General features: G+C 36.4%; 1 protein-coding gene across 1 annotated transcript in view; it reads right to left on the reverse strand.

The window, feature by feature from the left end:
* Positions 1 to 7: 7 nt before the first annotated feature.
* The window catches only part of LOC127409834 (frizzled-3-like), a 31,589-nt gene continuing 8,762 nt past the window's right edge, over positions 8 to 22,834 (reverse strand). The window contains exons 3-7 of the mRNA XM_051644687.1: positions 15,750 to 15,946; positions 14,032 to 15,049; positions 9,266 to 9,414; positions 4,746 to 4,991; positions 8 to 1,565 (exon numbers count right to left, since the gene is read on the reverse strand). Coding sequence (XP_051500647.1) covers positions 1,334 to 1,565; positions 4,746 to 4,991; positions 9,266 to 9,414; positions 14,032 to 15,049; positions 15,750 to 15,946 — 1,842 coding nt within the window. The 3' untranslated portion in view covers positions 8 to 1,333. The remainder of the gene's footprint in view (positions 1,566 to 4,745; positions 4,992 to 9,265; positions 9,415 to 14,031; positions 15,050 to 15,749; positions 15,947 to 22,834) is intronic.

Consider the following 22,834-nt stretch of genomic DNA (forward strand, 5'->3'; position numbering starts at 1 on the left):
ACATGGATGCTAATAGTGGTTTTATTTTATTTTGTATATAAAGCACTCAGGATGTTTATTTCTGGACATTACAAAAAATCTCTTCACAGTTTTCGGTAAATTACATACAAAAATGACTTGACTAACAACATTAGTGCTAAAACTCAGAAGAGCTCAGTTGTAACGGATATGCCAACTTCCTTTAAAAATATACCTAAAATATCTACTCTAAAATTACACATTTAACACTTCTATTCAAGGTTTTTTTATTTATTTAAAATTTTTAAAGGTGCACTCAGTAACTTTTCCTCCCAAAATAAATTAGTACTTTTGAAAACTTGTTTGTTAAAATGTTTAAAATCATGTACAGTCACATGAGATGAAGACTCCAGTTTTAAAAGTAGCCTAATAAATGCTGTTTAATTTTACATGGAGCTGGGCTCACTCATGGGGGCCGCCCTGATAAGATCACATGACCAGCTGTATGACGGTAACCGCTTATTATTGAACATTTTTATGTGAGTGGCAATCACTGGCACAGAAGAATTTGGAGCAGCTCCTGAAGATGTATCTTGGTGCTGCTGATGGACGCCAAACACAATGTGTGTACATTCAATTTTAGGATGTTATATGTCGTCCACCTGCAGTGTCCGGTGGGCGACCCCCTTAAGTTCAAGATGACTACCATATCAGTGCAACATAAATGACTGAGTGCACCTTTAAATCCAGCTCTTCACACTAAAAACAGTCTGACTCACATGTGCAGGGCTGTCATCATCATCATCACTAATTCTCTTCTACAAAATTGTAAAAAAGTGCAAAAAAAAAAAAAAAGAAAAATTCACTTCAGAACCACAAATGTAGTGGTAAAAATCTGGAATCTTAAAGCGTTGGAGCATAAAGCAGCAAGAGCTTCAAAACATCACAGAACGATGATGTATCAAAAGCCCTTACATTTAACCCTGTTTATGTAGGAACACTTTGACGAGAGAGGCTCCAAACAGCTTTGAATGTCTCTCCATCCAGCACAGTACATTAAAGTATTTCAAGTGTTTGGCATCCACCATAATTGAACTTGACAACCTTTGATTGAAAGTCTTGTTTGAATAAATTCATTCACTAAGTCCTTTCTCTTTATCCCACATCTTTTGCTCCAGTAGCTCAACTGGAAGAGCATCCGCTACCACTGCCAAGGTCATGGGTTTGATTCCTAGGGACCGCACATACTGATAAAATGTATAGTTTGAATGCACTATAAGTCTATTTCTATAAAAGAGTCTGATGAATGCATCAATCAAACTTTGTGTCAGAAAAGTCGCATTTAGTCTCTCCCCAATTGTTGGCACATTAAAGTTCACGCCTTGGTTGCGTCCTCCTCTATGACACAGTGAATGCCGTTGCCAGGGCCGCTTTGGATGGCTTGGGCTGTGATGCTGAGGTCACGCATGCTGCTATGCCGTGATTGGCTCTCCAGGCGCTGCAGACTGCTGTGTCGCGAATGGCTGTCAAGACGGTTGACGCTGCAGTGCTGAAGCGGATCGTGAGGGAGACGTTCCTCGATGCCACGGAAACTGCAGGCTGTGTACCTGACAGGAAACAGAATGAAAGAGATTCAGTGATGTTTAGAACTTTGATCAGGGAAGCCATGGAAGGTGAATTTTTCAGGCTTCTTGGTTCCGGAAGTATTTTTCCCATTCAACTTTTTCATAGGAAGTTCTAAGCCATGAACCAAACCAACCAGTACCACATTGAAACACAAGATTACAAACTTTGATTTGATGCAAAAAAGTATTGAAAATCTAACACAAAGACAAAGGTACATGACTGTGTACTTGACGTCTTTCATGAGGGCATTAACTACAATCCCATGAAGAATTGCAAATTATGTAAACAAATTAAAAGCAATGGAAAAATAGAAAACTACTGATTTAAAGTTGTTGATTATAGGCATAGAAACAATATATTATAAATTTATTGCAAAATATTCAGAAGTATTTGCAAATATCCAGGTAGTTTGTAAGTGTAGCGAGGCTGACTCGATTGCGTCATTCACTCTACATCACTAGAGTGGGCGATCTCATGTGGGCTTTGGCTTGTTTGCTGCGATTCTCTGACTGGTGGATCTTTTCTCTTCAGCAACATGTGTATTGTAGCTCTTCTCCAGGAATTCTGCTCAGGACACTTTTCACAGACTGTGATGATGCATTTCCTCCTTATTTAGCAGCATAATCTAGCAAACTTTATATATATACACACACACACACAACTGGTCAAAAGTTTTGAAACACTTACTCATTCTTTATTATAATTTTTAATACATTTTTCACATTTTAGAATAATAGTAAAGTCATCAAAACTGTGGAATAACATAAATGGAACTATGGGAATTATGTTGCGACTAAACAAAATCCAAAATAAATCAAAACTGTGTTATATTTTAGCATCTTCAAAGTAGTCACCCTTTGCCTAGAATGTGCAGACATGTACTCTTGACATTTTCTCAACCAACTTCTTGAGGTATCACCCTGGGATGCTTTTTAAACAGTATCGAAGGAGTTCCCATCTATGTTGGGCACTTATTGGCTGCTTTTCTTTATTATTTGGTCCAAGTCATCAATTTCAAAAACTGTTTTTTTTTAATACAATTTTAGATTTATAATGAAATAAATTAATATGGTGGCACAATTATATTTTTGTCTACAAAATTAATTTCAAACATTTAAGCATCCGCCTTCAGATCAAAAGATTTTTAAGATCATGAGAAACATTTCAGTCAAGTGTTTCAAAAGTTTTGACCGGTAGTGTGTGTGTGTGTGTGTGTGTGTGTGTGTATTATTTAGTATAAATTTATAACATTATTATATTATACTGGTAACGAGCTGCGATGAGGTTTCTAAGTGGGAGTGACAAAAAAAAGAGGCCTCTTTATCTCTTCTGACTATAATCCACTGCTCTCTATTTTCTCTTCTTTTGGAAAGCTGTGAAAGCACAAGTTGATTTTTTTATTTTGCTGTTGGAACAAATGGGTAAGCAAAAATTATATTTGCTGTGGTCTCCCATTCACAGATATACAAGTTTACCCTGATATAGTTTTACTTCTGCATTCCAAACCCAGATATGTGAAAAGGGACCATTAAAAGAATAGTTCACCCAAAAAAGAAAATTCTCTCATTATTCACTTACCCTGATGCCATCCCAGATGTGTATGACTGTCTCTCTTCAGCAGAACACAAATGAAGATTTTGGTCCTTATAAAAGAAGTACATGTGTGCCAGCACTTTGACAGTCCAAAATCATATTTAGGCAGCATAAACGTAATCCACGCGACTCCAGTCGATCAGTGAATGTCTTCTGAAGCGAATCGATAGGTTTATGTAAGAAACAAGTCAATAAATAAAATGTTTTAAACTTTAAATTGGCACTTCCATCCAGGGCTCTGATGCTGTTTGAAATGGTCAAACTCTTGTGTGGCATTCGTTCTTCTGTTGTAATAAGCACCACTTCCGAATTCTTGTGTGAACTCACCGACGCGCTTACATCACGTGACAGCTAAGTGATGCATCAGCTGCTGGCAGGAAGCGCTTTTTAAAAGTTAATAACGTATTATCTATTTATTTTTTTTACACAAATGAATCGATTTGTTTCAGAAGACATTCATTGATCGAATGAAATTACTAAATATTTGGACTTTTGGACCATGCTGGCACCCGTGTACTTCTATTATAAGGACCTGACAGAGCTCTATCTTATTCTAAAAATCTTCATTTGTGTTCTGCTGTAGAAATACAGTCATACACATATGGAATGGCATCAGGGTAAGTGAGTAATGAGATAATTGTAATTTTTGGGTGAACTATTCCTTTAAACAAGATTTGCAAAATAATTATCATAGCAGTCGTAGCGTGCTTGCGCCGACTGCATGTGTATATGCGTGCACAGTTATATGGAGTATACTTTGACAGGCTTGCGTTCGACTGTAGGCAGTCAAAATGGAATTATACCTAGGGCTTAATTCTGCCTTCACGTTTTAGCGGAATTATCGTAAATATGAGTTTCCCACTCGGAAGCTGCATATGAACAACCCCTCAAGGCGTAAATACAACTGGGAAACACAAATTTAATACATGTGTTTCCAAGTTTGGAAGAGATGAAAACTTTCAACATGGTGGAGGAGAGTACAGTTTCTGTTGTGATAGACAGGTTTTAGTAATTTTCTAAATACAGCTAATTGTTAGTGCTTGCCGTTTCGGTCATATTCATTTACGTGAATCAACAACCATTTGATACATATTGTAAATGTTTACATTAAGAAAATAGCATGTATTTGCCCAAAATACCATTATCGTCAGCAAGCTAACTGAGTAATATGTATTATGGTTTTTTAATATTAAGTTCCTCAAGAAATATACATGAACGAACCTGGCGTCCTCCATGTTTCCTGTTCTTTCTGACAACAAAGCATTTGAACACGTAATACTCGCAATTACCACTTCGAAGTAGGATAATTCTGACAGCACATGAAGACAGCATAAATATTTGGGGTAGTAACTGAATGATCATTGTTATGCTTAAAACAAGAAAAATAAATAAATAGAAAAACTTGTTTTCTTACCACTTTGGCAAATATTTGTAGGCATAAACCTCACTTAATCTTGTTAGATTTGACTGAAAACACGACTTGTGTCATCCTGCTTCTCAAGCAAATGTAACTTGCTTTAAGGATGTTTAGATATTTTGTAATGGAAAACCATCCCGATCTATCTCACCTGCCTTCTCGGGAGCGATGCAGGCTGCCATGGTAGCTGCTGGCCTTGCTGCACGTGCTGGCGGCACGGCTGGTGCTTGCGCTTGGGGGCTCGTCCAGCATGGCGAGGTGTGTGGAGGAGGCATGGGTGGAGGTGCCCTGCGTTGAGGTACCTCTGGACTTCCTCACCACTGGAGTATTGGGGTCTCTGAGGAGCAGCTGGGTGAAGTCGGGCTCCTGCAGCACCTGCCGGCTCTCGTGCACCGTACTGCGGAGGGTGGTAGAGACAGGTGGAGTGGGGTGTGAAAGAGAGGGAGAGTGACAGGGAAAAGAGTGGTACAGAGGGAAGGGAGTTGCAGAGGAGTGAAGGAAGAGAGAGGGGGAAGATGGAGGGCAAGTGAATGAGGGAAGAGGGGGTGGAACAAGGGGAGGGAGAGGATGTTATTGCCCTGATACAAGGGACAGGGATGTGGGTGTAGAAAGGAGGCCTTTACACTAACCTCCCATGATACATTTACCATAGTACACTACTACTTAACTATTTTCTAAGGCCTTGACAAAAATGGTGGAAATTTATAAAAATGCACATCAAATGAACAACTTGCTGTATTTTTTTTTTTTTTTTTTGGGTCCTTCAATACATTTATTAATTTACATTTGTGTTTTTGCCAGATTTATTTATTTATTTATTCATTTCATAAGATATTCAAGGTATACATTTGAACCATTTGTGTATTCCCTGGAAATCAAACCCATGGCCTTAGACTAGTCCCTTTCTCTAACAGTTGAGCTACAGGAACAATTTATATATATATATATATATATATATATATATATATATATATATATATATATATATATATATATATATATATATATATATATATATATATAAACACACACACACACACACATACACTGCACAGTTCTATCCTACAATGACAAAACAAAGTAACTACGCCAACACTGAAATTAAGAAAACTGTCTATCCAAATGTGTTATATATATATATATATATATACACACACACGTTAATGCACGGATCAGATATGTTCAGAAAGCCAAGCAAGGCTGAGCCAAACCCTTTTATGGAACAGATCATAGTTGAAAAGGCCCAATTTCAGTCATTACTCAATTTTGACAAATTGTGTAGTCAATGTGTTTTGGCTTTTCATGGAAGAGTAAGCCTATTTAATTTATTTTTTATTTATTTATTTTTTACAAATGTATAAAAATTCACATAAACTTCAACTTTGTTGAGGCGTCATAAACCGTTGTCACACTAGGCTTCGAGCATGCAAAATTACTTTAGAAACCACAATGTGCAGGATATGAGGGTGATTCTCACTAATTTCTGGTCCTATTTTACTCCAAAACCAAAAGAAAAAATAAATTATATATTGCCTACAGAAAATCAAGCCTATTTTTAGGGCCATTAAGATTTTTTACATTGTCACATTATTTTCATGACAGTTACACCCATTTTAGCCACTGATTCTTCTTACCAATGCAAAAAAAGATGGTCATTATTATATTATCATTATCGCAACATGAAAAAAAAAAAAAAAAAGTATTATTTATACTTCATACATTGAAAATAATAATGTTTGTATTGTTTTCCAGTAAAAATATAAATTCTTAAAACAAGATCAATTTACTTAAGAAGCAAAATGACAAAAGATATTTTTTTTGTCTTGTTTTTAGAAAAATCTAACAAAAATCTAAGAAACATTTATGCTTATAACAAGAAAAAACTATTGGCCAGTTGGGTTAGAACAAAAAAAAACAAAACTTGATTCTAAGGGAAAACAAGTTCATTTGCTTGCTTTAAGTATAAACCGCACCAAACTTTGAAGACTTAATATTTAATGTCATTCTGCTTCTCAAGTAATTTTTTCTTGTTTTAAGGATGTTTAGATATTTTTACCAAAATGTTGACAAAAATAAGAAAATTACTTTTTTGAAGTAGTTCTTAGTTTTTATTAATTCTACAACAGCAATTTTTATTGTAATACAGTAAAAACATGAGTGTGTTATGGTAATGAGAATCAATGAAAATTAAAGGAATAGTAAAAGTAACATGTCCTGATGTGTTGCGGTAATCAGAATATTTATGGTCGACTGATGTGGGGTTTTCAATTGCCGATGTCGATATTTAGAGAGCAGAATGGCAATGGCTGAGGTAAATGCAGATAAACATAATACAATTTAACAACAGCAAATCAGATGTACACCATATTTCTAGAAATATCTACATTTCTTTTCATAACCTTGAAAAGAAAAACATTAAAAACAGAAAGTGTTGACTATACAAGGACAAATCTACTGGTAGATTCTGAAACTGACACAAGTGAAAGTTAACACTTGTTAATCGGCCAAGCGAACACGGTTTTTGGCCAATGTGATAATCGCAAAATGGCCAAATATCAGCTGATTAATCGGCCTGGCCGATATATCGGTCAGAGAATATGGGGGGTATAATGTGCTTAAGTGTCCTGAAAATAATGCCACAATGCATTACAATGCAAGAAAAAAAAAAAAAAAAAGAACATAATGGTCCAAAATGTAGGATTAATTTTCTTTATGCAAAATATAATTAAATATAAATATAAATTCTTTGTATTGTATTGATTTAGGGTTAAATATGACCAGGACATTTTATTGATGAGTTTCATGAGAACCGCCCATTGTGTCACACTTGAGTAGTGCCTGACCGATATATCGGTCTGCCGATATTATTGGTTGATATTAGCCTTTCACCGATATATCGGTATCGGCGTATATGTTTATCGATATGCGCCGATATGAAAACTTTTTTTCAGAACATATAATGCAGAAAACAATGCTTTAGAATTGGTGTCATAGCGTAGTTTGTCCAACAGAGCGTGCTCCGACTCAGGCTCTGCAGACAGGACGGAGTTAAGCTGTGTTTCTTCACGGTAAATTGCGATCTAGTTTGTGAAGTACATACTGGAAAGTTAATAAACAATGACCCTTGTCATTTTCCCTTTTCAATATTACCTAATATAATGTTAACCCTGTCCCTGACAACCATGTCACTCATGTTTATCACATCTGTTTGCTGTTAGCCAGATATAGTTTGTCAGTGCAATGTAGCAGATTGAAAGGATTGAAAGGTAAACATCAGAGCATCTTTCTGCAGCTCAGCAGACAACAGTGCGGTGGTGGATTGTGTCTGTTGTGTGTTGATTTCACGCTATATTATTACCAAGTTGGTGAGACACAATGCTGGAAAGTAAAATAAACAACGTCCATCTTTTACTCTCTGTGACAACGAGCTTATAGCTAACTAGCTAATCACATAGCTACTTTCATTGTTGTCAGCTGAGTGGAAGCTAATAAGTAAACATGTATTCACCAAACTGTTTTGTTCAGGATTCACAGTTTGGTACCCCCTTCAACCGAACAATTCCAGTCGTTGCATGTACAAAATGTAATATTTAGAAGTCTGGTTTTCCACCATTGAAAGTTTCCCCTGAACTTGTATAGCAGAATATGGTGTAACACCGCTGCCGCTGTTTATCACTTGTCTCGGCAGTATTAATATAGTCAGCATTTGACTGATACAAAACAGTAATACTGATGTTTATTTAGCTATTTATTTTATTTTTATTTATTCTTTATTTAAATGGTCAGCATTTGACTGATACTAAACAGTAATACTGATGTTTATTTAGCTATTTATTTTTATTTATTCTTTATTTAAATGGTCAGCATTTGACGGATACTAAACAGTAATACTGATGTTTATTTAGCTATTTATTTTATTTTTATTTATTCTTTATTTTAATGGTCAGCAATTGACTTATACTAAACATACAGTACTGATGTTTATTAAGCTATTTATTGTATTTTTATTTATTTTTTATTTTCTCAGTGTTCATTTCTAGAATTTGTTGACAATGTATTATAATAATAATGTCAAATATTCTTTGATAAAAATATTTGTTTAAGAAAGCAGCCTTCTCAGTACCTTTGCATAGTCATATTGGTGCAAAATCGATGAAAAATCCACATAAAAAAGGTCTGTTTTCATTCCAGCTCAAAAATTAACTATATCGGCCACCATATCGGTAATCTGTGAATTTTCCCTCTCTAAAATCGGTATCAGTCTCAGAAATCCCATATCTGTCGGGCTCTACAATTGAGTGTAGATTTAATAAATAATAAAATCACAAATAACAAATAATATTATATACAAATTGTTAAAATATCATCTACATACTTTCCTCCAACAATATAAAAACATGCAGCTTTGACCTATGTATTCTTTGCATTGAGTCAAGAGGCCAGTGTGTGACGTTTCGATCTCCTGGTCTCAGTGTTCTTGTCATATGAATTTGCAGGTCAGAGTTCATCAAACTTGAATTTTCATGCACAGCAGAATATGAAATTTCTTTGCATGAGCTTGTGTTTCCAGTCTCCCACATTCGGATGTGTTTGAATGGAAGTAAATGGAGCACAAAGTGCAATGTGACTGTGGCTTTATAATTACGGCCAGTAGAATGACATGAAACTCACTCTTTTCTGCGATGTCCACTGAAGAAACTGGCCCACTCAAAGCACGTCTTTTTACTGCCAACCCAAAACACTGATGGGATGCCCACCACCAGCATCATCAGGTACTTGATGAGGAACAAGGTGATATCAGGCCTGCTTGTCTGCTCCACCTGTGAAGACAAAAGCAATGGATTCATATTAACCGCTTGTACCAACAGAATAAAGATTAGTTTATAAAACCTAATGACTGGGGCTAAAAAGGGGAAATTAAGGTAATCAAACATGAAGGCTTAATCTCCCTTGTGAATCTCTGTATTTGCAAATACAGTGCATGTGCATGAGTAGTTTTCTGTATGTCACTTTAGCCTTATGTTGTGCGTGTGTGATTGTCTGGATAGGAAGTGCTTTATTTCAGCTCATTGCACAATCGCCAAAGGCATAAACAGAGCTGCAGCTAACACAAATGTCTGTCCTCACTCTTTCTCTAATACACACACTCTCTTTGTGCTTTAGATGGGGCATTTCTTCTGCCCTGAATGCTGTCAGCTTGCATTTATGTCCATATATACTGTACAATAATGTACCATATTTAATAAATGTTTCATGCAATGTCATAGAACAGTCTAAAAATATATGATATCCCCATTGACTAGACAATAAAGTGTAACTACTTTGGTGGAACCAAAGACCAACTAATTAGCAATACATTCAATGACACAAAAAATAGTAGACAAAAACATCATAACATAAAGCACTACTGCACAGATTAGTGGTCAACTGATATATCACAGAGGCCGATAAATCGTCCGATATTCAGATTTTTTTAATTATACATTTTCCCATTTGGCCGATTTGTTTCTTGAGGGTGGCGAAAATTGGCTGTTTACATGTGAAGCGACTGAGACATGTAAACGACCAGTCATGGTTAGTTTTTTTGTTACGTGCCATCATGCAATAATGGACCGGTGTGCAACACAGTGTCATTTAAACGGTCCACATATCAGTGTCGCGACAGACGAGTTTGAGCTCATAATGTTAAAGTTCTCACCTGTTTCATTCTCCCCCTCTCACCTCAACAGTTCCCTGTAACTTTTAACTGTCTTGTCTAATGATAAAAAGGCAAATATCAATAAAACTAATATAATATACCATCTGCAAATATGCCCATATCTTGTTTAAACAGATGTAATAAACAAACCTCACAAAACTTGAGCAGATCCAGCATCCTGTGGAGCACTCATTTATTTACCTCTAAAGCACATATTCTATCAGCCTCTCTTCAGCAGTTCCCTGTCACTTTTAACTTTCTTTTCTAATGATAAAAGGCAAATATCAATAAAACTTCTATTATATACCGTTTGCGAATATGCAGATATCTCGATTAAACCTCACGAAAATCCAGCGTTTTCTTCCCGTCAAGTGCTCATCTAATATCTTCTTCTGAAGAGCGTATTCTATCAGCCAGAATCAAAACTTCAGGATCAGGATCAAAAGTTCCTCTGATTCACAAATCATGACAGTCACTCCATGACAATCTAAGCAGGTGATTCAGGCCGTTTAAACTGTCAGGAAATTTCTACTCGTGCTGGATCCACATGAGCACGTGAGTGCAACTTCAAAGTATAAGCGCTTCACGTGTGCTATAAGTAAAAGTCTTGTTCACTGTGTACTGTATGTACAATTGGTTTGATTTGTTATTTTTTGAGAATATGCGACTGCTAACGTGGACATACCATCCATGGTTGCTGGACTACTGGGTGTACTGTTATTTATTTTATTTTTTTTTAAATACAATATTACTGTTTTAGATTCTTTTTTACAAAGTTTTGTGTTTTGTGTGAAATTGAGTAAATTGAGTAAACATAATGCTAAATAAGTTTATTTACTATATTAAATTGTGTGATATATCTGCATTGTATCGGCCCCTGCTCTCTGAATATCGGCATCGGCCATTAAAAAACCCATATACCACTAGCACAGATAGCATGGCATCACTGTTCATTTCTATCCACCACAACAGAAGTTGCAGCAGTAGATACTGTAGATTTGACCTCATTAAAACTAATCCCACGCTGCCTCAGGCATCTCCGACACACACATATGCATCAACATCATTACTGAGATTGCTGAGTTTCACTGAGTAAAACAATGTTCTATAACAGTCTCTTAGTTTCATTTATGCATCAGTTCCTCTGCATCATTTTAAACAAGAGATATATTCAGTGGTGTGCAGCTGTTGCTGTATGTTTGAGATACACAGCTTTAAATGTCAGATGAAGCTCATTTTAGTGGTGAAAGTTAGTGAAAATGTATTGCAAAGTAAATGGATATACATCTACTGTTATCATCATTATTTGTGTTATAGACCTACTCTTTTTGTGCCGCTATTCCATACATCTATAACAAAAAAGAATTATGGTATTAACATAGTACTTTAAGACCCACTTTATATTAGGTGTCTGTAATTACTATGTATTTAAGCATTTGATACAATATACTTATTATGTACATACATGTTCGTGTATTGTACTTACAACTGAAGTACCTGCATTTAATTACATCTGTTAACTTTACCCTTAATCCTAAACCTAGCCTAAACCAACCCGTACCTCAATCTCAGTAGCAGCAAATGTGAAACTTGTGAGAATTTTGCAGAACAACATGTAGTTACACAACAAGTACACTGTATTGTATGTATTTTAAATGTTAGTACACAGTAGTTAGAGACACTCAATTTAAAGTGGGACCCTTTTTGCAAAGAGGATTTAATCAGAAAGCACTGTATTCTTAAATAATTTGTTGAGTTAAAGCTATGCTTTCTGTTTGAACCTCAAAGGTAATAACCATCACAAATTCAGGTTTGACCACTTAGTCAATCAATTTTTTAAACACTAAAAGATTTCCCAAGACAGCGCACTCAAATGTGAGAACAGAGAGAGAGACTGTGGAGGTACTCAATTATTAAAGACTAGCACAGTATTACAAATTCACTTGAGGTTGGGGGCCTGGATAGCTCAGCGAGTATTGACGCTGACTACCACCCCTGGAGTTGCAAGTTCGAATCCAGGGTGTGCTGAGTGACTCCAGCCAGGTCTCCTAAGCAACCAAATTGGCCCAGTTGCTAGGGAGGCTAGAGTCACATGGGGTAACCTCCTTGTGGTCACGATTAATTGTTCTCGCTCTCAGTGGGGCGCGTGATAAGTTGTGCGTGGATCGCGGAGAGTAGCATGAGCCTCCACGTGCTGGGAGTCTCCGCAGTGTCATGCACAACGAGCCACATGATAAGATGTGCGGATTGACTGTCTCAGAAGCGGAGGCAACTGAGATTTGTCCTCCGCCACCCGGATTGAGGTGAGTAACTGCGCCACCACGAGGACCTTCAGAAGACATTAATTGATCGACTGGAGTTGTGTGGATTACTTAAATCGTGTGGATTACTTTTATGCTGCCTAAATATGCCTTTTGGACCATTAAAGAGCCAGCAGTCTAATGGCACCCATTATCTTGCATTGTATGGACAAAAAGAGCTGAAATGTGTTTATAGATATCTTCACTTCGGTTCTGCTGAAAAATTAAAGTCAAACACATCTGGGATGGCTTAAAGGGGAGTAATTCATGAGCGAATTTTCATTTTTGGGTGAACTATTCCTTTAACAGGAACTAACAATGAACAATACGTATTTAGCATTTATTAATCTTAGTTAATGTTAATTTCTGCACGGGTTCATTCACTATGAACTAACCATGAACAATAGTATTTTTATACCTTAAAACATAAATATTTTATAACAAACATTAACAAAGATTAATAAATGATGTAAAAAAATATATTGCTAACTGTTTATTTATGATACCTAATGCATTAACTAGTGTTAATGAATGTAACCTTATTGTATAGTGTTACCTTTTTTTTTAAATTTTTTTTATTAAATATCATTAATTACAACACAACTCATATTGTGTATCATCCCGTAATTACTTTGATTTAAAGGAATATTCTGGGTTCCATACAAGTTAAGCTCAAATTGACAGCATTTGTGGCATAATGTTGATTACCACGAAAAATTTATTTCAACTTGTCCCTCTTTTTCTTAAAAAAAAAAAAAAAAAAAAAAAGCAAAAATCGAGGTTACAGTGGGGCACTTCCAATGAAAGTAAATGGGGCCAATTTTTGGAGGGTTTAAAAGGCAGAAATGTGAAGCTTATAATTTTATAAAAGCACTTACATTAATTCTTCTGTTAAAACTCATTTATTGTTTGAAATGTAAAGTTGTTTAAATCGTAATTTTACAGTCGTTTTAGGGTTTGTTGACATAACATCGTAAAGGCAACGTATACCTTTGCACAGAAAAGTTTAGTAAGTGATTTTATCACTAAAATCAAGTTAACATGCATATTGTTTACATTTTGTGGCTATACTTTTGAAACAGTGAATATTTTACCATTTACAGATTGGCCCCATTCCTTTCCATTGTAAGTGCCTCACTGTAACCCAGATTTTTGCTCAGTCAATAGCGGTGTTCCAGTGATGCTGAATGTTAGTGCAGTAAACAATGTCAAGAGTATTTTAGCAGGTGTCCCATCCGCATTGGTGGAAGAATGCACATTCGAGAACTATTAACGGAACCGAAAGTCATGAAAAACATTATGCTCCAGTAGTTTTTAAAAAATGGGAAATGATTCCCAACCCTGTTCATAACTGGTGGGATGCAAATTTATGAATGTCCTCCCATTTAAGCATATATGAACACATATTGGATAACTACTTCACAATGTTGGGTTCTTACCTTAAGCGGGCAGGGGACGTGGTACTCTCTGCAGCGCTCCTGTACCCATGTATTCTCCCACACAGATCTGTAGCTCTGCTCGTATAGATAACAGCCAATAACTGTCAGCAGAGGCACCAGATACAGCACAGAGAACACACCAATCCGGATCATGAACTTCACCAATTTGTCCTGGTTTTCTTTCTCTAACGGAATCTCCATTCGCACCCTATTCAGTGCCACGATGCCTGCTAACAACAGCACCACACCCACAACCACATCCAGTGCAAGAGGCACCAATAGGAACCACCGTAAAGCCATTAGGTCATAGAGCCCCACAAAGCAAACACCGCTCATGCTGTCACCCTCGATTTTGTTCATGGCCATAAGTGTGATGGTGAGGGCCCCTGGAACTCCCCAGGCCACTGCATGAAAGAGCAAAGCCTTCTTCTCAATAGCCTCACTGCCCCATTTTGGAACAGCAGCCAGGAACCAGGTGATGGTGAGAACGACCCACCAAACGCTGCCCGCCATAGTGAAGAAGTAGAGTGTCATGAAGAGGAGTGTGCAGGCTTTGTTGTGAGAGCCTTGGGTGATGGTGGAGGCACGGAATCGACCTGGGCTTGCAGAATTGCATGAGACACGATCCTGCAGTAGGAAGCCCAGGAAGAAGACCAGGGACACCATCATGTAACAGACGGCATAGAAGATGATGGGCCGCTCAGGGTAACGGAAACGCCTGACATCGATGAGGAAGGTCAAGAAGGTGAAGAGTGTGGCTGACAGGCAGACGATGGAGGTAACGCCAATGAAATAGCGGGCGAAGATGTGCTCGTCTTTGCGGAAGTACATGTTTTGGCAAGGAGGCGAGCAGTCGCGCACGCCCATGAATGAGTAGCCCAACTCAGGGTCGATCTTCAGCTCTCGTGGGCACCAGAATCCATAGTCCCGCTGAACAGATGAAGGCGATTCCTCTGTGCTGACAGTGTTGGGGAGTAAGTCTATCATTCGGGGGTAAGACTCATCACATTCTGGAAACCTAAGAGACAGATTGCATAAATTGATTATTAATCAATTATAATCAATATTAATAAATGGAAGGGTTCCTGTAGCTCAACTGGTAGAGCATGGTGCTAGCAATGCCAATGTCATGGGTTCGATTCCCAGTGAACACACAAACTGATAAATTGTATACCTTGAATGCACTGTAAGTCGCTTTGGATAAAAGCATCTGCCAAATGCGTAAATGATTATGTAAAATATCACGGAGTACCAGTCAAGGTTATTATCGTTAATGAAAACTATTTTAAAAACTAGTATTCACAAAATTATTGTTAACTAAAATAAAAATAAAAATAAGAGTTTGCAAAATAATAAAAACTAAATAAAAACAGTAATGGCAAGTACTGCAGTGTGCTGTGTTGTTGTACATTCGACAAATAAAACTTTGAAGGTAATTTGGTATTATTTTTTATCATGATGGAATTTTCTTTTTAATAATTTGTGGGGTGGGAGGGGGTTTCTTCTGAAGTGATGAAAACTAAAATTATTACCCTACTAAAAGGGATGTCAAAACAAACAAACAAAATAAAACTTTATGCACCACAATAACTAGATTAAAACTAAGCTGAAAAAAAAAAAAACAACAACAAATACAAATAAAAATACAAATCTAGTAAAACTGTGAAAACTATTATAAACCTGTTCAAGTGCAGAAGATCAAAAAAGAGATTCTGTACCTGCTACACTCCATCTCCTCTGGCCAGCCGACCCCAAACATTTCCATGAGTCTGTAGCAATCGCTCTTGGCACGTTGGCACAGGCGCCGACATGGCAGGGTCACTCGGCCGTACTCTGTGCACACGGGTGCATAAAGGGCACAGAGGAATGGCCGTATTTCAGTGGAGCACTCCAGGTTCACCATAGGATGAAAGGGCTGTATGGATAGAGGACGGGCACAGAGAAAAATATATGGAGAGAGTTAGATTGATTTAACTGTAGATGCATTTCATCAAAATACAGTCTGAATCTATTTGGTAATGATAGACCACTATAATGGCCATTTTGAGATTATCAGCATTTGCCAATTACTGTGACCGATTGGCTGATTAACAAAAGTGGTCATTATGCCCGGAGCCAGTTTTACGGATAATGCACATTTTCTATTTTCAAAATTTTGTAGTGAATTTTGAGTAAATATTGTGTAAAATAAGTGTTAAAATTTAAATTCAGCAATTTTGTGTACATCTTATTATTTTCTGTAATTAATTTGTATGATACTGTATATTACCAATGTATCAGCCATCGACAACCCTGCTCTCTAGACCATTACTGATTGGTTTATACTGCATTTTGTTTAAATACTTACTTTAAATGTGCACTAACTAATTTCATGTTTATGTTTTGCTGGCTCTAATGGACTACTTGCACTGAGCCTCATGACATATTTTACGCTTTAAAATAAAGTGGCTCGCTAGTTTCTGGTTACACAGTATTTGTTTACAATGTCCTATAGTTGCCTAGTTCCTGAAACTCCGCTTAAAATTAGTGTTTCGGAAGAAGATTTTAAAGTACGGATATTTTCAGAGACAGGGTAAGAAATATTCAGAAAAATACAGTGTACAACGTCTTCAAAATTCAATGGAAGAACAGTTTTCAAAGCTTTCATTCAGCATAAGCCGATCTGAGAAAGCAATGGCAGGTAATAACTTTAAGCGCATTTCACTGTTTCCACTCACACGGAGGTCTGTAGCAGACATTTAACAACAGATCAGCTTGAATTGCAAATGACAGAAGGTTAAATGAGTTTAGTAGAGGGTGTCAGCACCAGCACTATTTGAATGAAACAACTACACACTTCAAGCAATGCTCCATGTGTGAGGGAGGACTGAGAGACTTGATGACCGCATGCATCACCTCGTTTTTTATTAAGTTCATGTTTTAATCCCTATTTTGTGTCATTGTTTCATTGATAAGTATGTCGATATTTGTTGAAATGTAAATGCATAAGTAGAAGAGCTGAGATACTGAGTTATAACATTAAAAATGTATTAAATATGTGTAGTGTCGTTAAATTTATTTTAATTGCAGTTAACATATTTATAAATCAATCCATCTAGAACATTTAACCAAAGTAAAATAATCTGCAATCGTTTTATGGTGGAATTTATTGGTGAAGCTTAACAGGTATGAAATATCATCAATATATCACCTTTCTAAGCAACTGACACAACCTTAGCCTCTCTGCTGCCCCAACCAGTTCTGGAGCATCGATGATCTTAAAGGGATAGTTCACCCAAAAATGAAAATTCTCTCATCAATTACTCACCCTCATGCCATCTCAAATGTATATGACTTCCTTTTTTCAGCAGAACACATTTGAAGAAAAATAGAAAAATATCTCAACTCCTTATGAGTTGTGGATGGTAACATGATTTTTGATGCTCCAAAAAGCACAGACAGTCAGCATTAACATCATCCATACGACTCCAGTGGTTAAATGAATGTCTTATCAAGCGATATGAAGACATTTGTTGGGAAAAAAAATCAATATTTAAGTACTTTTTAACTACAAATCTTTGCGTCCGGTAAGCAGCAGTATGCGCGTTCACGAGAGGGCTGAGGTCACAAGGTCTTACCAGCGATGGCATGGCAACGTTTCATTCGTTGCAGCAGACGCTCTCTACCTCTGTTGGCATCGCTTGGCATTGACTACATGTGCACCACCACGTCTCCTGAGGTCTCTGTCTCTCTGAGGCTTGTTGGTGCAGCCTCCTCCATCTCCCTGTGCTCCTGGTCAGAGTACTCAGGTTCAAATAAATATGGCTTTACAAAAACTTGCATCTCCTCTTCTCCTCTTAAATAAAAACATCTTACATCTTTATCTGAATTTGCTTCAATTTGTTTACGCCGTTTAGTCTGTACAGTGTTCCTCCTACTCTGTTGTAAACAACGCTGCCTCTTCCAGATGTGCTGTGCATGTGGCACTTGAACATGCCAATGGCAATATGTCACACGAGAGATCACATGACCTCAGCTCTCTTGTGAACACATACCCTGCTTAACGGAAGCGATTATTTATAGTTAAAAAGTACTTAAATATTTATCTTTTTCACACCAAAAGCGATCATATCGCTTTATAAGACATTCATTTAACCACTGAAGTTGTATGGATGACGTCATTGCTGATTGTCTGTGCTTTTTGAAGCATCAAAAATCGTGTTACCATCCACATCCATTTTAAGGACCTGCTGAGCTGAGATATTTTTCTATTTTTCTTCAAATGTGTTCTGCTGAAGAAAGGAAGTCATATACATCTGGAATGGCATGATGGTGAGTAAATTATGAGAGAATTTAAATTTTTGGGTAAACTAACCCTTTAAGTGATGTTACTGCAGGTTGACTGGTGCATAGGCCTGTCGCAATTATTAAATAATTGTCTGATCGACCGCGATTATTGTGCACTTCAAATTCCAAACACATTTTAATGCCCAAATAAGGGAATTTAAAGCAAATATATAAATGCCATGAACAGTGAGTCTCGTTCAGTTAAATTCACTGAGCCGCACGGATGTCAGCCAGAGTAACTACTGTCCATAAGACCGCTCTGATGTGCGCACCATTAGCAGGGGCTCGTGACAAATTCCCGCGAAAATATAAACGCAAAGCGCTCTGGCTTCACTTTAAACGATTGTGTAATGTCAAATATTCCAGGCCATAGCGGGTTCATACACACAGTGTAAATGAAATGCAATGACACACAGGAGGAGACGCACGCTTACACTATTTTTGTTGAGTGATAAAATGAAAAAACAAAATCTCAATGGTTTTGCTTCATGAGAAATAATGGCTCGTGGGTTTCATCAAAGAGCATTGAAATAATTTGTGAAGGTGAATATTTTTTATTTCATATAATATTATACTATTATATAGTAAACATATTATAAAATATATATTTTATTTTTATTATATATATATACACACACACACACACACACACACACACACACACACACACACAGGCGGCCAACAGTTTGGAATAATGTACAGATTTTGCTGTTTCAGAAGGAAATTGGTACTTTAATTCACCAAAGTGGCATTCAACTGATCATAAAGTATAGTCAGGACATTACTGATGTAAAAAACAGCACCATCACTATTTGAAAAAAAGTCATTTTTGATCAAATCTAGAGAGGCCCCATTTCCAGCAGTCATCACTCCAACACCTTATCCTTGAGTAATCATGCTAAATTGCTAATTTGTTACTAGAAAATCACTTGCCATTATATCAAACACAGTTAAAAGCTATTTGGTTTGTTAAATGGCAAATATCTGTGGCATGAGTTGCCACAGTATGCAATAGACTGGCATGTCTTAAGGTCAATATTAGGTCAAAAATGGCAAAAAAGAAACCGCTTTCTCTAGAAGCTCATCAGTCAATCATAGTTTTGAGGAATGAAGGCTATACAATGCATGAAATTGCCAAAAAACTGAAGATTTCAAACAAAGGTGTACACTACAGTCTTCAAAGACAAAGGACAACTGGCTCTACATAGGACAGAAAGAGATGTGGAAGGCCAGATGTACAACTAAACAAGAGGATAAGTACATCAGAGTCTCTAGTTTGAGAAACAGACGCCTCACATGTCTTCAACTGACAGCTTCATTGAATTCTACCCGCTCAACACCAGTTTCATGTACAACAGTAAAGAGAAGACTCAGGGGTGCAGACCTTATGGGAAGAATTGTTAAGAAAAAGCCACTTTTGAAACAAAACAAAAAAACAAAAACAAAAAGAAAAGGTTAGAGTGGGCAAAGAAACACAGACATTGGACAGCAGATAATTGGAAAAGAGTGTTATGGATCTTAAACCCATTGAGCTTTTGTGGGATCAGCTAGACTGTAAGGTGCGGGAGAAGTGCCCGACAAGACAGCCACATCTATGGCAAGTGTTACAGGAAGTGTGGGGTGAAATGTCACCTGAGTATCTGGACAAACTGACAGCTAGAATGCCAAGGATCTGCAAAGCTGTCATTGCTGCGCGTGGAGGATTTTTTGATGAGAACTCTTTGAAGTAGTTTAAGAAGTTCTGAACATTTATTTTCAAATTTTAATGGTAATTTTTCACATTAATAATGTCCTGACTATACATTGTGATCAGTTGAATGCCATAAAATAAAATAAAAGTATCTATTTCTTTCCATAAGAGCAAAATCTATACATTATTTCAAACTTTTGGCTGCCAGTATATATATATATATATATATATATAAAATTAAATATAATACAACAGTGTAAATGTAAACATTTACCAAAACTAAAGTTGACCAAAAAAGAAAGAAATATTTTAAGTATTTAGAAATATTTTGATATTTAAAACATTATTTTTCATGTCATTAATACGTTTTTAAAGCCTTAAAAGGAAACCATATATTCCTATTTTATTATTTGATTTATATATTTGAAGTTAAATATGTAAAAATGACTTCTTAAGGTATGCCAAGCACACATGCACCTAAAGGAATATTACAATTAATCGTGAAAGCCCTAAACCGGACAATTAATCATCATAATCGCAATTATTTGTTTGACAATTAATCGTCAGTCAAATTTCATAATCGTGACAGCTATACTGATGCACAACATAACAGGTTGACTTTCTCTGGAAAATATTAGAATTTGAGGTAAGTTTGTCTTTTTGTTTGTGTTTATTAACTCGATCAAATTGCAGGGCGTGGCTAGCCATGTGATTTCAACATGGCGGCCATCATGTCTATGTTTCTTTATGAAAACTATTTTTTTCTATCCTGCTTCTCCTATTTCCAGTAAATGAGAATGGAATTTGATCTGTTGAGCAAGCATGGTAATGTACTTCCCTTGTGTCTCTGAGAGGGTTTTTGTTTGGGGTGGAGAGACATGCTGTTTATTGCTGGGGCTCACTTACACCATGAGACAATCTGGGAGTAGTACCAGCTTTGGGGCTAGACATAAATATGCAAATCCTATGGGGGGAAAAGGAAGAAGGCTTCACCCAGGACCAGACAGATAGACAAAAAAGCCTCCACCCCTGCAGAGTAAAGGCCTTTGTGATGGTAGGGTGGGGGTTCTGAGACACCCCTGGTGTCACAGCCCTCATGAAAAGGCTTTGAAAAACTAAAAACTGGTGTTTGCTACATTCCTTTTTCTCTTTAAGCTTTTTCTCAAGAAAACAGAAAATGCTAAGATGAAATAATAGTAGAAAATAGCCATAGTATATGGGTAGTCAATGCATGTCCATTATTTTATTTTTGTTTGTTTTTTCAACATCAAGGTTTTTAGTTAAAGGTTATATGAATACATATGTAAAAGTCTATATTTTAGGTGCTTTGGTCATAATTAATTTTTCACTAAGTATTTTTAATCTCCTTTTGCCTTCACTAGTTCATTTTAAATGGTCCTGCTGTGTGACAAATTAATTTTTAAAAATACAAATATTCAATGTATCTCAATTCATATGAGATAATAAAAACAGTCTGCATAATAATAATAATCATAATAATAAAAGAATTAGTAAAATGTTGACTTAAGCTAAATGTATTTCATTGCTCATAGTGTTTGGCTATTAAACACGTTCTTGGTTACATAATACCTGCAATGCTGTATTTCATTACATTTCTAAACACCAGTTCTTTATTTAATATGAAGAAAACTACCTTACTGTAGCTCTCATAATGGATCTAATCAAGTGATCTAATGCACTAACATCATTGCTACTGTTTTTCACTATTGCAGATAAGACAAGCTCTTAGGTTATTACAACAGTCACAGCATATTTATGATATACTGGATGTAGCCTACAATACATATTCATAATGAGATCATTCAGCCAGTGCCAGCACACCAGGCTAGGCTACCACCCAAAATGTCTGTAAAAAGGGATTAGGACGGATATTATGTTTGCCCATTTTGACACAAAGCATCTAAATCCAGCATTCGTTTCCACGCACCTAATCCATATTTAACGCAGCATATACCCTTGAGCTCAAGATGTGCTGCCAACATGACATATGTAAGAGCACCAGCTTAAACGATCGCACCACTAAAATAATTTTCATCATGTAGCTTCCATAAAAAAAAAAAAAAAGAAGAAAAAAAAAAAACAAACGCTTCATTTTAATGGACTATAAATAGGCCTACCAGGGTTTCCAACAATTAATTTCCATGGTTTTTCCTTTGCTTTTCCAGAAATGCATGATTAATTCTAGCAGAAATATATTTTAAAGCTGAGTATAATTTGAAAAAAATAAAAAATAAATAAATAAATAAATAGCATAATTCCTACACTGAAAAAGAAACATGGTAACCTGCAATTGTTACCTCAAGAATCTATTTCTACTTGATATAAGGGCTGAAATGATTAGACGACGTTATCGACAAAGTCGACAATAAAAAAAATTTGCGTTGTCCAATAGTCCAATAAAGTAACTTGAGATCACATTAAACTCTAATGATGATGTGCGAGAGCAGCACTGCAGCTCGCTTTACTGAGGATAAGAAGAATTACACAGCTCACAGTTCAGATGCACTCTAAACTTTCCAAAAAGCTTCAGGATATGTAGATCGCAAAGTATGAGGGAACTGTAATGCAACAATACAAAACTCAGCAGAAGCAAAACTTGCGTGTCGAGTGTCTTTAAAGGAAACACCCCAGCGTTACATCTTTAATGCATATATATTTAATGCGTTATAGCTTTATTAAAGTTCAAATAATGTGGAAGCAGGTCATGTAAATAACTACAAACTACAGACTCTGTGCAGTCAGCGCCTCTTATATGAGTTGCGCGAA

Source organism: Myxocyprinus asiaticus, chromosome 19 (genome assembly GCF_019703515.2).
Source record: "Myxocyprinus asiaticus isolate MX2 ecotype Aquarium Trade chromosome 19, UBuf_Myxa_2, whole genome shotgun sequence".
NCBI lineage: Eukaryota > Metazoa > Chordata > Actinopteri > Cypriniformes > Catostomidae > Myxocyprinus > Myxocyprinus asiaticus.